Source organism: Apis florea, unplaced genomic scaffold (genome assembly GCF_048593485.1).
Source record: "Apis florea isolate Af1SG1 unplaced genomic scaffold, ASM4859348v1 contig_3803_pilon, whole genome shotgun sequence".
In the NCBI taxonomy this organism is placed as follows: Eukaryota; Metazoa; Arthropoda; class Insecta; order Hymenoptera; family Apidae; genus Apis; species Apis florea.
Window position 1 is genome coordinate 2,198,800 of NW_028256864.1, and position 16,903 is coordinate 2,215,702.

A 16,903-nucleotide genomic window follows, 5' to 3' on the forward strand; every position below is an offset into this window, starting at 1 on the left:
GATCCCCGTATAGGAATTTTATCACTCGTCCAAAGAGGAAAATTAAAGTCCTTGGCGCAGCACAAATATTTCCAATGAGAAATAAATTTCTCTGTTGGGCGTGTATCGAAAACAAAATTTCAGAATGAATCGAAAGGATATTGGATCGTCTTCCCGATGAAAAAAAAAAAAAAAAAAAAAAAGAAATTGAGGTGCGAGAAAAAGGTTTTAGAAATCACCCATATTAGGGGCCAAAGTAAATCGAACACTTTCACTGCGGATGTGTTCAACAAACTCTGTATGATTTTTAATATGTTTTAATTTTTGATAGAATTTTAAAAGAATAAAAAATATTTTAATTATAATATTCAAATTTCTCAATTATTTATTCAATGAATAAATAAAATATCATTCTGATTGATTAAAATCATTATTGAAAATTATTATAATTTTCACAGAAAATTGATTTTCATGCTTTTAAATCCGCAGTGAAAAAGATCAAATAATTATTTAATCGAACATTTGTATACTTCTTATGAATATTTACGTCATCACCGATGCCTTGAATGATTCTACTTTGAATATTTGAGCTAACGCGATATTCAATCCACAATATTAACATAATAATTCTTAAAAAGTCAGATTTCTTAAATATCCCAATTAAAGAAAGTACCTTTTACTTCGCCTTCGATGAAGAAAGTTTTTTTTAAAAATTAACGATAAGACTTACTTCTAAGAATTGACTTAATTGAAAATTCACGATCAAAGAAAGAAGCTTCGTATTAAATTTCGTAAATAGTTAAAGAATACACGCGATAAATATTTTCTTGATGTACAAATAATAGATCTCGTAGAATGGGGGAGGGAAGGGAAAGAAGAGGAGACAATTTTCAAATGAAAACGAGACATCAACTCGCGCAACAATACGATAGAGTATTATTAATCTGTTAATTGTAAAAAAAAAAAAAAAAAAAAAAAATTCGTGTTTCTCCGTTGCTGATAATTTAAGGCACGATGGAAAAATGCCATAATGATGCTTTCGGTGTGTAAGGTAGATTAGAATTTATTCTGTAGAAGTTATTCGTTAGGTTTCCAGTTTTCGAGCGTACACTGAAACCGATTTAACCTCGGTTGATCTCGAGTTTCGACTGTCAACGAACGTACACATTATATTTCACACTTTGATAGTGTTGTGAAGCAAAATATAGAGTATAAACTAGTAAGGATTAAATAACGATTTATTATTTTACTAATATTTCGAACGCTACGATTTTCTATAGGGAAATCAATGGTGCCCTTCATTTGCGATAATTGCATAATTGAAAATTAATCATTAGACATTCGATTTTTTTTTTATTTAGCTTTTTGAAATCGAGTATATGGTATCGGTATATTATTATGATACGGAATTTTATACGGAAATTATTCGTGGTAAATTTTGCTTTATTCACAATTTAATGAGTAGCAGTATCAATTGAATGAACGACACCATTCTCCAACATAAAAATTTCTATTTACGAAACAAATGTAAATATAACGTGTATATTGATCAGGAACAAGTATGGTAGCTGTTACGCGAATAAATGTGTCATTCAGCAATTGCAGCTTCAAGCTATCCATTGTTAATCACGTTATGTAATACAATTTGAAATACCTGTTGTAATATGTCAATACCGGTTTAAGCGAATTTAGATCATTAAATTTGATATAAAATTAATAGTATCGCTAGTAATGGTATCAAAATTTTAAGCAAATTTGTTTAAAACACGATCTTTTCCTTTTTTTTTTTTTTTTTCTTTTCGATTATCAAAATCTCTGTTTGAAGTAATTGTAATTTATCTATTTTTTTCTTGCGTTTACGAAATACTGTACATTATAAGCTGTGAAAATTAAATGTAGAAAAAAAAAAAAGAAAAGAAAGAATACTGTATTCTCAACAAAATATAATATACGGACAAAGAATAGAGCGACAAATTTTCAGATTCATAATAAATTTCTATGTGCCTTCTTCCGTTTATGCTAAAATCGATAAACTATAATCACTCGTGTCTTCGAATATAGCGTAACTCTTTCGCTATAAATCACCATGAATCTATTTGAAAACTATTCTTACTTGGGGAAAATCTCTGTACAAAAAATGAATAAATATCAAATGGGAACAATAAAATAGAGGAGCTCGAATCAACTATAAATTTATATAATTGTTATATAAACTAAACTTGGAGAAAAGATGAGTCAAATGAATTTTTTGAATGTATCGAGTTAAAACAGCGAAAGGGTTAAGTGAACTGCGTCTAAAATAATAATAATAATAATAAAAAACAAAAACAATTCGAATAGATCTGTACTTGTACAAATAAATAATATATATATATATATGATATATATTTATGTTATATCCGTTTATCGTCTGAATATATTTGTAATGATATATATGTATGAGATAATGACAACTTATATGTGTCGTTTATAATAAAATAATTGTTTACTAAAAATTTTTAGATCCTTTTTATTTCATACTTCGTTTTTTTCTTTTCTTTAGCCTGCTAAAGAAGAAATTAAATGCATAAAAATATTCTCTCTACACATTCAATAAAGATCGAAGGAAAAAGCGGGTATTAAAAGGTAAATAGCAGTTTCATTACGTGCGAGAAATGCTTATTAAAGAAATGATTTGTTATGCATTGCATTGAGGGTGAATATGCACGCGATCGAAGATGTTATTAAAAGATACGATAATTAATTTGCACGTCTAAAAAATAACTTTATAGAGATGAAATTGAAAAACAATATAGAATTGCAAAAAGAAATATATACTATAAATTGAATTGCAATTTTATAGACATTTAAAAATAGAAATAAAAATATTGAGATGAAGAATACTTCTTGAATAAATTCGAATACAAATTAATGAAATCCACGATACGATCAAAATCGTAGCATGCATGGAAATAAATAATATATCTTTATTCGTATATTCACATCGCGTGTTCTCCAGCTGTACGAATCTAGATAAAATTCTTTCTCTCTACATTATAAATCATCTTTTCAATTACAATTCGAAAGTATTCATACAGTTCAAGTATCAGGGATAAGTCGATTTAATAATAAAATTCTTTAAAAGACTTTCTTCTTTAAAGCAAATATTGAATAAAAGCGCAATAACATTGCAATTGTTTGCGTGTTTTACCGTAATTCTTCTCGAGGACACGTTTCAAAGAATAGAATGATTATATTTATGTAATGATCAATTATACGGTAAATAAATTTCTTTTTTCATACGATACATTTATAAATTTAATAAATTTTAATAATATTCAAGGAAAAAAATAATATTATATCTACGAGTTTATTAATTACGTCGATAATATCGACGATTGCTCTACTTTTTCTATTTATAAAATTCACTGGGCTAAAAATCCAACGTTAATTACCTATCACCTTAATCAAAAAGGAAACAAAATCAAGTTCCATTGACAATCATCAAGCTTGAAATTAGGTCGAGAGATCGAGTACGTTCAGATCGTGTCAGATCAACATGTCAACCAATCGAACAATATTTATTCATTTTTCCTATCCTTTCATCGTTTCCTTCTCTCTTTTTTACTCCTTTAATATAGTGGTAATTTGAATGACCTCGAAAGAAAAAGCATCTTTACACCAGATAAAGTTCAGACCTTACTCGAAAGCATCAGATCGATACACTAATGTAATCAAAGACCTTGACGAAATCTACACACATGTAGATACGTTAACACCAAATGCTTAAAAAAGAATTTCTTTCTTTTTCTATCGATCGAAGAATTTTTAATTTTTTTTACAACTGCAAATTACGTGAATGTAAAATTTCAAACGAACAAAATAATAAACGTAATGACAATTATTACTTTGTGAAAAATAACAAGATTATATTGTTACAATATAATATTGTATACAATAATAATGAAACCTGACGAGACAGAATTAATTATTTTCGAGATAATTACGTGCTCAATTAACAATACCGTTGCAATATTACTACCGTTTAAATGTTTTAAGAATAGTACGTGTTAAAAAAAATTATTTATTTTGTTAAGAAAAAAGGATATTTTTAATATCTTTCATTATATAGATCGTTTCTTATCGTACTCGTTAATTTGTTACGTATAAAGGATCTCTCGTAATAAATGTAGTTTAATGAATACAGAATTTTCAGTGTATTCATTAAAAGCTTATTGTTTTTTATTAAATATTCAACTTTGAATTCAAAGCATTATTAAGAAGTTGGATTTTATTTTAACATAGCTGTGCTACAGTAAAGAAATATACAAAATTTATTTTGAGAAAATTACGAGCACGAGAAACGTGAAATATCGAATAAGAATAATTTATTAAATGGAAACGAAGTATGATATGATAATGAAATGTATAAAGAAATAATTACACTATTGGATATCACGTAAAGTATTACGTAAAATTATTTACAAACTGAATTAGAAACTAAATTAGAATGAACTTGAACAAAGTGAAATACATATCAATGCAAAAGAGGGATGACCAAAGACAAATTCTATTATTGATAGGTCATGGTTGAATGTACCTGGTAACATAAATGGAAATCACGCAATTATAGCTATTGATCGATAACAGAAATAGAAGAATCGTTTGACGAGTTCGTTCAACTAGCATGAATATTCCTTAAACATGGAACTCTTATATTTCTGACGAAATTTCCTTATTTATTGTATATGTTGAATTCAATGTATATTGATTTATCTCACGCAATAAAAGTTTTATGTTATTCGAATGAAATATACATAATATAAAATTACAATTCTGTGAACGCAATAGGATAAATTTTGAAAGAATTTTTAAATTATTGATTTTGGAATTGGTTTCACATGAAATCCAATTAATCGAATGATATAATAATAATACCTAATAGAATATAATTAATAGTTGTTTTTACAAAAATATAGATAAAAATGTTCATGGTATGTTAAAATTATACAGCCTGTAAATGTGATATAAAATAAAAATAACTATTTAACAGCACATATTTCTTATTCATTATTTCATGGGCTGTATCTGAAATGAATTAACCTACTTTAAAAAGAACATTGATGATCGATAATAAAATACGTCTATGCGCGCAAATCAATAATGATGATATATCGTTAAATGAAATATTGCTAAATATATTTCATTCAGTCAAAATAAATAAGGATAATAAATAAAATATTCACATAAATTATTGAACATTTAAATTTTTTGATAAATTAATATAATTCATTGTAAGTATTTAGTTTAATATTTGCATTAAAATATATATTCTATGTGATAATTATTTATAATAAACCATTTGTTATGTGACATATTGTGTATCCAAATATAAAATAATATACAATAATTATATTGTATGGTAAAAAAAAATATTTAAAAACTTACCTGCAAGATGAAAGGATATCTTATATTTACCATCAGTGAATATTTTAGTTAGCATGCAAAATATAATTACAAAATAGCTTTCTTCTTTTATGTAAATATTTTAATAATTATTTAATATATATTTAGTATGTTTATAATGTAAAATTAATTAACTAATGATTATTCAATAACTATTATCATCTGCTAATACATTAAAATAATAAATAAAATATAATCACAAATAAAATTTTATATATACACTATCTATGATCTATGTTAAATTTTTGTTTTATTTTACATATCTCTTTAAAGTTCTCTTATACTATTAAAATTATGATTTTAAAATGTCTATAAATTATCGATTCAAAAAATTAAAAGATTATTAAAATTTTAAATTTAAAAATTATAGATATAACTATAAAATTATAAGCAAAAAATGTAGATTTAAAATTCGAAAGTTATCTCTCGATATATGTATAAAGAAGAAAACTACTTTATCAACAAAATGAAAAATTCACTTACCTTAAGCTGTTCTTGACGTCTGTAAGCATGCAGCATTAGTTGTTTCCGTTCTTCTTCTGACATCAATGGTTCACGAGCAGGTTTTCCAGCTCCCCTTTTCTGCAGTTTCACAATGATTTTTGTCTTTTCATTCATCCCCAAATAATCCTTTAATTTTTTTCCTATTATCATTTCTTTTCCTGAGAACCAAAGTTGTGCCAATTGCACGTCGATGACCTATAATAATAAATCATCAGCTCTGAGTATTAAAATTATAGAAAACAATGATTCCCAAAATTTTTTTTAAAAATTATAATAAAGTTCAAATGCTATAAATATTTGATACAATTTTAACTTAAGAATTATAACTTAATAATTATTACCTCTAGCGATGCTTGAGTTCCGCTCAAATCCTCCGTGTTCTCGAATTCTTGTTGAATGACATCATGAGGCGGAAGTCCCATTGGATAAACGATCATCACAGCACCTCTGAGAATGTCTAATGCTTCTTGGACTGTTTTCTGCGTCACCAATTTCTCTTGCTGTATCAATTTCTATAAATAACAAAATGACAAAAAACATTACAGAAACACGTTAGTATAATGCATAAAACGAAAATAGGAATAATCTATTCTCGAGTAGTATAAAAACGAGAAACGAGGAACACACACAGACACAAGGTAATTACCTTCGAAACCATAGCTCGTGCCTCCTCGATCGTTTTCTTCAAGACCTCCTGCATTTTCGTGTTAGGTTGTTTGCCATTTCTCCGACCTGAAACATGGAAATCGCTTGTGGTTATATTCCGTCCGAGACTGGCGAGCAATTAATGCTACCATTACAAGCCCATTCGAGACAACAAAAATTCTGGTTAAGCCAATTTCTTGTCTACATCGCACATAGTATTTCCGATAACTATACATTTGCATGAGCCTTAAGCATAGCTGTTTAGATCAACATAAAATAAACTGCATCGTTAATCCTTCTTATGTACATTGAAAATACACGTTATATACTTCTTATGTGTACACGAGATTAATCTTTTGGTTACTTACTAAAATAACCACATGATCTAAAAAATGATTATCTTTTTTATGATTTAAATTATTTACTTAGTAAATATCGTAAAAGCAGAACATATAGCATAAAAATTTTTTTGCTTTACTTCAAATAGATACAAATATATAACAATGAAGATTAAGGTTAAGTGTTCGTAAAAATTGTCATATACTTAAGAATATTTATTTACAATATCATTCAGTGTATCGTTTCAATCAAGAAAAAACTAGATATGTATGCATAATTGAAATATATATCATAATATATGATATAATTAACCTATCAAAACTATATTCTATATGATTAATAGAAAACTATGAGTTAAACATTCAACTACTTTAGATTAATTATGAGAAACTAAAGTATTAAATAATTTATATGATTTTGTACTTACATTTTAGAAATAGATGAACAAAAGGTAGATGAATTATGTATTATATATCAAAACGAGCACAAATTAAAAATTAATCACGTACGAATAATGACAGATCCTTCCTTTTCTCTTTGTTCACAATACTGTCTCGCGCGTTTTCGAACGCCCGATTTTTGCCGAGCCGAACCGAAGTTAGACGAACTGTCGGCGACGCGCGCAACCCGATCCTACCCGAATCTTGCCGAATTTTTCGCGCTCGTTCCGACATTCCGAATTTTAATCAGTCGTCCGTCGAGTGTCTTAAAAGTGTCAAAGTGTTAAAAGTGATTTGTTTCTACGTACCAATAACATCCTTGTTGAAGGTCCAACCGCCCATCGGTACACATTTTTCACCCCATTCATCCTTGAGCTTCAATTCTTCAACCTGTTCGTCGGTAAGTCCCATCATATTATGAGGCAGCATGGTGCCGTGCTTGATCAATTCCTCGATTTCTATTTTTCGAAAGAATATGTACAAGTACACGGTTAAGCGTAATTTTGCGTAATTACTATCCCGCCGCGACGTGTGACTAATATCACACTGCGGCCACGATGGATGGATTCATAAACTCGATCTTCTTATTACGCGGTATTATTACGAGCCGCAGGTGAAGTTTTCTCCGAGAGATAATTATTAATGGATTTCATACGTTAGTGTGTTCCAATTGCATAGGAACCAAGGTCTACTTTAAGAACGCGAGAAATATTTTCGAAATCTATAAGAATTTGTGCTAGGGTATACATGCAATCACATAAGTATTCGTAATTTCGTAAATTTATCATGATCATTGATTGAGAATTTAATAATATAATAATATAATTTAATAATAAAATTATTTTTTTTTTCTTCTTTTGAACCTATTCATGATTTCGTGGAAGAGCGATCGATTGTTGGGTGAAAATTATTATGAAATATTTTTTTACATCTATTTCTCTTCGTGAAATCTTAATAATAAAACTTAAAACTTAATAATCACGTTTTTAAAAAAATTAAACTGTCGGTAACAGTTCTTATACCATAATCAAACAACATATATAAAAACAAACAAATAAAGTATAAATAACAAACAAGGTAGAAAATGAAGCTATTTTATATTATGCAGCAATTTTCTGTAGTAAACCCTCCTCATATTATTCAGTAGAATATTTATAAAATATAACTCTATATAAATAAAATCTCTTGAGTGTTCATCAAAATAAAAAATGGAATTCTTCTCTGAAAATAGCGAAGGATCAAAGCAGGATAGAGACGTAAACCTTTTCTACTTTAATGAAAATGAATAAATAAGCGGCAATATATAAGCAGGATTAAAACGCGTCATTGGATTAATGGCATAATCGAAGAATAAATGAAGGGATACGTAAACTCGTTATCGTTAATAAAATCATTGGCATTGGATGGGTAATTCCTGATAAAATTGTTCGAATGGCCGACGTTGCACAGACGTGAAAATAAAAAAAGGCCATGATAATAATGTGTTGCACGCTGTTACCTCGAGACAGTTTATACCACTTATCTCGCGAGCCTGTGGCCGTCCGTGCCTAAATAAAGTGCAACTTTCACGGATAGGCGGACAGGTTTTCTTTTGCCACGTTATTAGATATGTCATCTTTCTCGACCCGATTCACTCTCGTTCGAGATACAAGGGATCATTACCGTAACATATTCTTGAAACCTTCAGTCGGCCGTTGTAAATGATGGTAATGTCGTATATAATGTCTTCAACCCGAGCCTCCACGTGAGTATCGTACAGAAAATGGCTCTCCTCGCCTTTTTTCACGTGCAATCGAACCATTTTCTCGGAAAGCTTGGAACAAAGTATAGGTTCACAAGTGATTGACTTTGGCTCCTACCTTTAATATATATTTCATCTTATTTTAAAGAAGTAAAACTAACGTGAGATGAACTTTACTTGTGTTCAATGATAGTTTGAATGGATTAGATATTGTCATTACGATTATAATAAGATTTAGTTACGAATAGAACGAATGAAAAGATTTTCTATTTTAATCATAATCCATTAACATTCTGAATTTTTGAAGATTAATAAACTAATGATAAGTAAACTTGTAATATTGATTAAAAGGTTACCTTTTGATAAGCTAGTCCAATATATAATAAATTACTTTACGTCAATCAAACGATGATTAAAAAAAAAAAAAAAACACCAAAATTGATTGTTCAACTGCAATTGAAAAGTTTATCTATGCGATATTGTAAAAAGCACGTGTTGTACAACGGTAATAAGCGAAAATAGCGGCTTATATCCGGCAAGATGATCGAGAAACGGCAGGATCGTGGCACGAACGTGAACAGTAACACTGACGTATTGTTCTTGGTAACACGAAGTATCGATTAAACAGCTCGAAATGCGATAAACCGCTTTTAACTGCATCTGTTGTCCGTTGCACAACTAGAAACTAATAACTTACGTGTCTGATCACTTCTTGTTTCCGAAGAATACACTTTACAGAGGTATAATTAAATATGCACGAGCAAATAAGGTATACAAAATAAAACGATCTCGTTTAATGAGTATATAATCGTGTTTCATTATTGTATAATATACATATTTACATTCTAGTGAAACACGGATTACAAGAATAAAGACGGTCATATATCGTTACAAATAACGGAGAAACATGCAGACGTGTGTTCTCTCTCTCTCTCTCTCTCTTCATTTTTCTCTTTTCCTCTCTTTCTCTCTCTCTCAAACACGCGCATACACACACTCACATACACTTTTTCATTCATTCGTGCTCCCTACTGGCGTTTTTTGGACACAAAAATATCATCGATATATTTCTTTCTTCTCCATATATAATTACTTTATATCAATAATATTATAATAATAATATTAATATAATAATAATAATAATAATAATAATAATAATTAAATATTCTCGACGTAACGTTCGTAGAATAAAAATCTATACACTTATATCCGTATTCGTTAAACTTCATCTAAATTGTAAGTTGACTAGTATTATGTTAAAATACACTTATAATTCGATGAGGTGTATCTTTTTATCCAGGTCGTTTCTCTTCTCGATCCGGTATATATCATACTTCCTTCCTTCTTATTATCGTTTTATTCTACGGTGTTTTTAGCGGGGGGATGAAGGGGGGGTCCGAACGAAGGTGGTCCCTATATATATGCGTTAATCATGGTGCATGCACGAACGTTATTTCGAAACAACGACGATTTCGTGTTAAATGGTCGACTGGCCGAGAAAACAGTTTCCCGAAACCGCCGAATTCACATTTACAATTTCAGAGTGGACAATTAACAATAAACTCTGTGACAAATTTTTTTTCAACGCTTCAACATCGATATAAGAATGTGACAATGACGATTGCTTAATTAACACGAGGTTTAAATTGGTTTAAACGCCCTTACGCGAAAGGCGCGAGAACTTACACGTTTACTCAAAATCCTTTCGCATTGCTCGATTAAATCGGATTAATCGTGAATAATAGGGTACATGTGATTGGGGAGGGACGTAATTTACGACCATCTGATAAAAAAAACGCAATTTGGAAACATTGGAACGCACAAGCAGAACGCATTGAACGACGGTTGTTTCTCGTTTTGTGTCAATCTTTCTTTTCTTTTTTTTTTTTCTTTTTTTCTTTTTTTCTTTGTTGTATATAAATAGAGAATATACACGCATACACACGTTGTATAATGCGTACCCATATAATAACGTACGAATAATTTACACACGGTTTCTCCTGGTCGTCTAAATCGTCGTGACATTTACAAAAAGAATCGTTCTAAAAGAACCATGTTCTCGATACAACAGCGTGATATGATACAATAGAAAAATTGGCATTTGGTCCGAAAGAAACATACAAAATAGGGATTTCTTATACGCTATAACGGTGAAATATAATATTGTGCGCGACTTCTTTCTCCTATCTAATATTCGCTTATATATCATTTGGTGAGATTAAAACATCGTGCGACGCGGAAAATACACAGACTGCATTTTGTAGCATAACTACGATCGAAAAATATTTTTACGTCCTTTTTTCTTTTTTTTCTTTTTTTTCTTTTTTTTCTTTTTCTTTTACATGCTTCGCGTATATATTTCAATCGATACGATTATTAAAATCATCTAGTTAACCATCGAGAAGGCATCGGTTTACTCGTTAAGGGTAGCAGCATTCTTCTTCTTACTTCGACGAAATTCTATTATATTTGTTATCGCCGAGGATAAAAGCTTCGTTCGCGGAACTTCGATTAGCGATATAACATCGGATTATGGATACTTGTAAAAATAATATATTATATCCTACATACACAGGGGGGAAACATGTACTAGCCCATTTTAATTCGGTCTCCTGCCATTTCTTTTTTTTTTTCTTTTTTTTTTTTTTTTTTAACGACTTTCACGATCACTGGACGGCAAGATCCTTGGACAATAAAACGTCAAACAGAGAGAATTTTATAATTACGATAACAATAAATTCTTTTCTTTTTCATCCTCTAACAACATGGTTAATAATAGTAATAATTCGAGGTCTAACGCTATACATCTCAGGCTTCAACAAAAATTGCTTCACATCGATTAAAGCTTGTGCATGGTATCGTTAACGTTTCTTGTTTTTTCTTTCTCTTCTTTTTTTTTTTTTCGCTATTTCGCTTCCTCTATTTTCTTTTATAAGTATTGTTTTAATCAACTCGAGAAACGCGCGATGGGGTTCATCTTCGATAACGAGTTGAGAATTTTTCTCGTAGATCCATTATTTTCTTCAATATCCTTTAAATTCTTGGTCATGGTATTGATGAAGTTGGATACGACCATCGATGTTTCTTTTATTCCTCGTCAATGGTGGGTTGAACCTGTCGCACATCCTTTAGGATCCTGTGTTCCTGATTTTGATCATCCTGTTCCTCTAGAGTCGTGTAAGGACCGTGCAACGGTGATCGTTGCACGGTTGCTTCCTCTCAGACTTTACTCTCGGGGCCATCTGTCGTGTGCTTGAACGAATTGCGAATTTTACTGAGGTGAAGGGCAGCAAGGTGACCGTAGCTTTTGTTATACCATTCTGGAGTGCGTCCTCTGCAAAAAAAAAAAAAAAGAAAGAAAAACGAAGACAGACATTAGTGAGAAGAAACTAAGTAAGAATTCTCAATAACGAAAGTGAACTAAAAAGAAGATATACGTACTTTGTATCCACTCTGGAAAGGTGCATGATCCGTGATTTACCACTACCGCAAGGTTCGATGAGATAGCGCGATGCTAAAACAATACCACGTGTTCCACCAAGCATAACAGGAGCATCCGGATGTTCGACGGACGTTTCTACGATGACGCAGGCCCCTTTGGGGAAATCGTTACGCCAGGATCTGCATGCAATGCAGCAACGTTACATAACATAACAACAATCTATTCTATTCTCCCTCTTTTACAACAACTCTTTATAAATCACTTTTGCTCATTTGTCATTATTTCGCCTATTCGATTCAATATCGGTGTTGAGAATAAATTCAAACACACACCTTAGCACACAATAATCCCTGGCAGGAAGAGGACTCATGTTCCCGGTGGCGTATTGAAAGACCTCCACGTTGGTGTCCAGCTTGGCGACCAATCTATACTTCAAAAGCTGAGGATCCCAGATATGCCTTTCCCTCAGTACACGATGAAGAAGCTCGTTCGGTGGAGCTTCAACCTCAGTCGACACTCGCCACAGTCGAAGTGGATGTCCGTCACCCACTTTCTTGTATGCCATTTCTACCGTACTGTCGGCTGGATTGTTCACAGTGACCCATCCTCGACTTCTGCGAACAGAAAGGAAAAGATTAATATTCTTTGTAAAAAAAATTCAGAGAGGAGTGTATCTTCGAGTATAATACATACTTCTCGCGCGCTTCTTTCAACAAAGCTGTGGTACACGCGTAAAGGTATCCTCTCCAATCTTGCTTCAGTTCAGATCCCAGTTCCTCCAAGGCGACCGGCACGCTTTCTTCCATATAATTAAAATGACACTGCGTCAACATATCCGAAGAAACCTGGCGGAACCAAGAGAAGAAAAGAATCAACTCGTATTTCCTTTTCGACTCGCGAGGATGTGTATATACATATATAAATATATATCTCGAATTCGAATTTGATCAGAATCGCCGTTTCGAGACGACGGATGAACGACTCCTCTCGAACGACCTGGACGTTCGGCATCGAGCCACTCACCATGAATAATTCACGATGCATCTTGACCAGATACAGAAGACAGTCGTGAGCGGCTTTGTTTTCCGACAGTTCCCTCTGATCGGGAATGCCCACGGTCTTTCTCCTACGTGGCGATACGCTGCTCGACCTGTTGGTCACGTTCGTGTTACTGTGGTTGAAGTGGAACAGGCTCGGTGCCAGGCACACGGCCAGGTTCGAGGCTGTCATTTGGTTGTAGGGAGCGTTGCTCGCTACGTGGTTCAAGAAATCGAGCAGAGTCTCCAACGCCTCCCGATGCTCGTCTGGCAGAAGAAGGAGCACGCATTGCACCGCGTCCGGCCGCAGCTTAACAGGTACGTCTGCAACACAATTATCGACACACCTGTAATTATCCGCTCCACCTCTTAATCGTCTTTCGTCGATAAATCATCGATCGATTCGAAGACGATACGACGACCAAGAATATTCTAGCTGAAACTACTCACGTTGGAAGATAGCGATGAACGTCTCGGACAATTTGTTGGTCAACAGAGCTTCCGGCAATTCTCTGAAGTACTGTTTCACGAGGTCGGCCACGTCGAAGGCCTGCTGGCCGTCGAAATTGATGTTGTCCCCCAAAGTTTCGGTCATCATTTTCAATTTCTGTATCCTCGACTTGACCCCGCTCTTCCTGAAGATCCCAACCTGGTCGAGGGCGTTCGCTCTCAGCCATCTGAGCGCGATCTGAATACACTTTGGCAAGGCCTGGCCGGTTCTCTGCAGGGACAACAGCAACGGTACCCCGAACACCGTCTTGTCCTTGTAATCGGGCGTCTTTATCTTCCTGATGAACTTGGGCAGCTCCCAGTTCCAGCCGGTGCGATGAGTCGGGCAATATCGTTCCATGCACGCGGTCAACTTCAACAGTGCCAACTTCCTGAGCACCAAGAGTTGGCCGCACGACATCGAGGCCATGGCCCGTGGACACAGTGGATCGAGCGGTTCGGGGTACAGGGACCCCCTCTGGAAACTGTGCCACCTGACAACGGTACCCTTGTGCCTGGGCGAATCCTCCTCCTGATCCGAATCACGGCTGGCAACCGTCGAGCTGCTCTCTTGACTTCCGGCCAGCTCCGAGCTCCTCGATCTCGATTTCTCCCTGTAAACCGTCACCTCCTTCGACAAAGGTTTCCCCTCCCTGTAAGAGTCGTCACGATGCCTGAAACTCTTGTGCATCTTGTCCTCCCTCTTCAAAGCGGCCACCTTGTCCTCCTTGTACCTCTCCTGATTCTGGCCCTGCGACAACTTGTCCCTGTACCTCTGCGACTCCTTCCCAAGATTCAGGCTCCCACCGCGGCTGTTTATGGGAGTTTTGGTCGGCGAATCCTTGGGGCTTTGGGGATGGGCAGTCACGTATTCCAACACCTTGGCATGATTGCTGTTCGCGTCTCTGAAATACCTGTGCCGCCAACTGGTAGGCTGACACTCGGAGTCGCTGAACGCCCCTTGATCCTCCCGGCCCCGGTGCAAGAACCTTCTCGCCCGGTTCATCTTGGTTCGTGTCGGCGTGGGCGTGGGGCCACCTCCTTGCGACCCGTCCGAGCAATAACTCGACGAATCGTCGCCGAACGGGCTGGGCGCGTTGGCCAGGGGCGAGGGAGGAAGGTGATAGGGGGACGCGGGCAGCGTGACGGGGGATCCGGGCGCGTGAAGGGGCGAGCCAGGCAGAAGATCGTTGAAGGAGACGGGCGCTGGCCCCGTCAGCGACACGTCCACGCAGTTCAGCTCCTTCATCTTCTCCTGCATCGATATCACGTCCACGATTTGGGGGCCGCTGATCACGATCCCGTCGCGATTCTGGTGCTTTCGCCGCCGTGATTTCAACGACTCGACCCGCCTGAGGAACGCTTTGGCCCCGTCCCTCAGCCTCTCGGACCCGGTTCTGCGAAATCTCGGCCCGATCTCGTCGGGAAGCGTGCCAGGTGGCAGGCTGCTGTATCTGAGCGTGTCCAGCATCGTGTCCTCGGCCTCCTCGGCCTCCAGCCGATCCTCCAGAGAATCCTCCTCGGATTGCACCGTCTGCCCGGCGATCGCCTGCAACCTCTCCACGTTCGCCTGCGTCACGTCGCACACGCGGGACCAGCGCCTCGTTTTCTTCTCGAACGTCCAATTCTCGCTGAGGGCGCACTGTGTATCTTCGTCCGAATCATCGCCGCCACCCTGCGAGGAATTAAAGGAGAAGAAGCGAGGTGAGCGGATTACGAAAACGGTGCCCTTAATTAAAGGGAAAGTTACGAAACGCGCGGCCTTAATCGCGCATCTCATTTGCATAAGTAACGACCCGTGCCGGTCATAAACCGAGGAAAAGAATCCTTCCTCCTCCTTCTTTCGTTCTTTCTTTCGCCCGCGGCCAACGATGCAGACGACGATACGATTTCGTTTTGAGGATCGTAGGATCGAGTCTAGACCTCGATAAATTTCAAATTACGCGCTGTGTCGTGATCCAAACTTGGTGGCTAATTCCAACTTGTTATTTTTTCTCTCCCCCCCTCTTTCTCTCTCTGTTTCTTTCTCTCTGCTTGCTTTATTACGGGTGCAAGAAAGAGACTGGTGGAAGATTACAACGAACTAATGACGCGATTCAGAGGAGACGTGACTCATGATACGTACGGTGGTCGGACTCGTACGATTCGAGAATGAGGAGAAACGTTTCGTGCGAGATTAACGACTCGTAGCGAATGTTTAGCGGCCACCAGTGGCACCAGTTGATAATCAATTTGCGTTTGATGTAGCGACAAATTAAGGACCACCGTAGAGGACGCTATCGTGCGTTGTAATTAATTGTAGAAAGCGTTCCGAGCTCGGCTGCTTTTACCTACGATCTCTCGCAATCGGCTGTGACACTGTACGTAAGCTGTGGAAGATGAATGATTCTTCCGGCACGCGCAAGAGGAAAAAGGCGTGAATTTCTTGCGTAAAAATCGATATTATTATTTTTTTTTTCAAGCAATCGCGTTTTACGCTCCGTTTTTAATCAGATTTAAATTTTAACAACGTTTAAAATAGAAATGAAACGTCGATCCCGCTCTTCTTTTTTCACAAAGCTAATTCCGAGTGATTGTACTCGAAGAGACACGTACGAAGAAGAAGAAAAGAGAAAGGAGAGTTGCGTAAACGTGCGTGTTTACAAATTAGCAGAACTCTCTTTTGTAAATAAATAAATTAAGAGTGATTTCTGGTTACACACTTTTGTAAGGAAAAATTTGCTCAAAACCTTACACCTTATAACTTGTTTAAAATTCTAACAAATATTCTTCGTCTCGACAATGTAAACTACATCTTCACAAATCTTACATGCTTTCCATTCCTAATCAAGAGTGACCCTAT

At 35.2% G+C, this 16,903-nt stretch overlaps 2 protein-coding genes across 6 annotated transcripts in view; both read right to left on the reverse strand.

Moving 5' to 3' along the window:
- LOC100863240 (temperature-induced paralytic E) overlaps positions 1 to 9,740 on the reverse strand; it is an 86,198-nt gene extending 76,458 nt beyond the window's left edge. Inside the window, exons 1-6 of one of the 3 annotated variants that reach the window (XM_086916704.1) lie at positions 9,450 to 9,740; positions 9,015 to 9,165; positions 7,661 to 7,810; positions 6,575 to 6,660; positions 6,270 to 6,440; positions 5,908 to 6,123 (exon numbers count right to left, since the gene is read on the reverse strand). In XM_086916704.1, coding sequence (XP_086772830.1) covers positions 5,908 to 6,123; positions 6,270 to 6,440; positions 6,575 to 6,660; positions 7,661 to 7,810; positions 9,015 to 9,153 — 762 coding nt within the window. In that variant the 5' untranslated portion in view covers positions 9,154 to 9,165; positions 9,450 to 9,740. Of the gene's footprint in view, positions 1 to 5,907; positions 6,124 to 6,269; positions 6,441 to 6,574; positions 6,661 to 7,660; positions 8,022 to 9,014; positions 9,166 to 9,250 lie in introns of those variants that run through there. The other 2 variants (XM_086916703.1, XM_086916705.1) reach the window with 2 other exon arrangements.
- Positions 9,741 to 9,885: 145 nt separating this feature from the next.
- The window catches only part of cv-c (RhoGTPase activating protein), a 315,849-nt gene continuing 308,831 nt past the window's right edge, over positions 9,886 to 16,903 (reverse strand). For all 3 annotated transcript variants that reach the window (XM_086916699.1, XM_012492546.3, XM_086916700.1), the window contains 6 exons: positions 14,023 to 15,736; positions 13,559 to 13,896; positions 13,229 to 13,380; positions 12,868 to 13,149; positions 12,535 to 12,714; positions 9,886 to 12,427 (listed from right to left, as the gene is read on the reverse strand). In XM_086916699.1, coding sequence (XP_086772825.1) covers positions 12,313 to 12,427; positions 12,535 to 12,714; positions 12,868 to 13,149; positions 13,229 to 13,380; positions 13,559 to 13,896; positions 14,023 to 15,736 — 2,781 coding nt within the window. In that variant the 3' untranslated portion in view covers positions 9,886 to 12,312. The remainder of the gene's footprint in view (positions 12,428 to 12,534; positions 12,715 to 12,867; positions 13,150 to 13,228; positions 13,381 to 13,558; positions 13,897 to 14,022; positions 15,737 to 16,903) is intronic.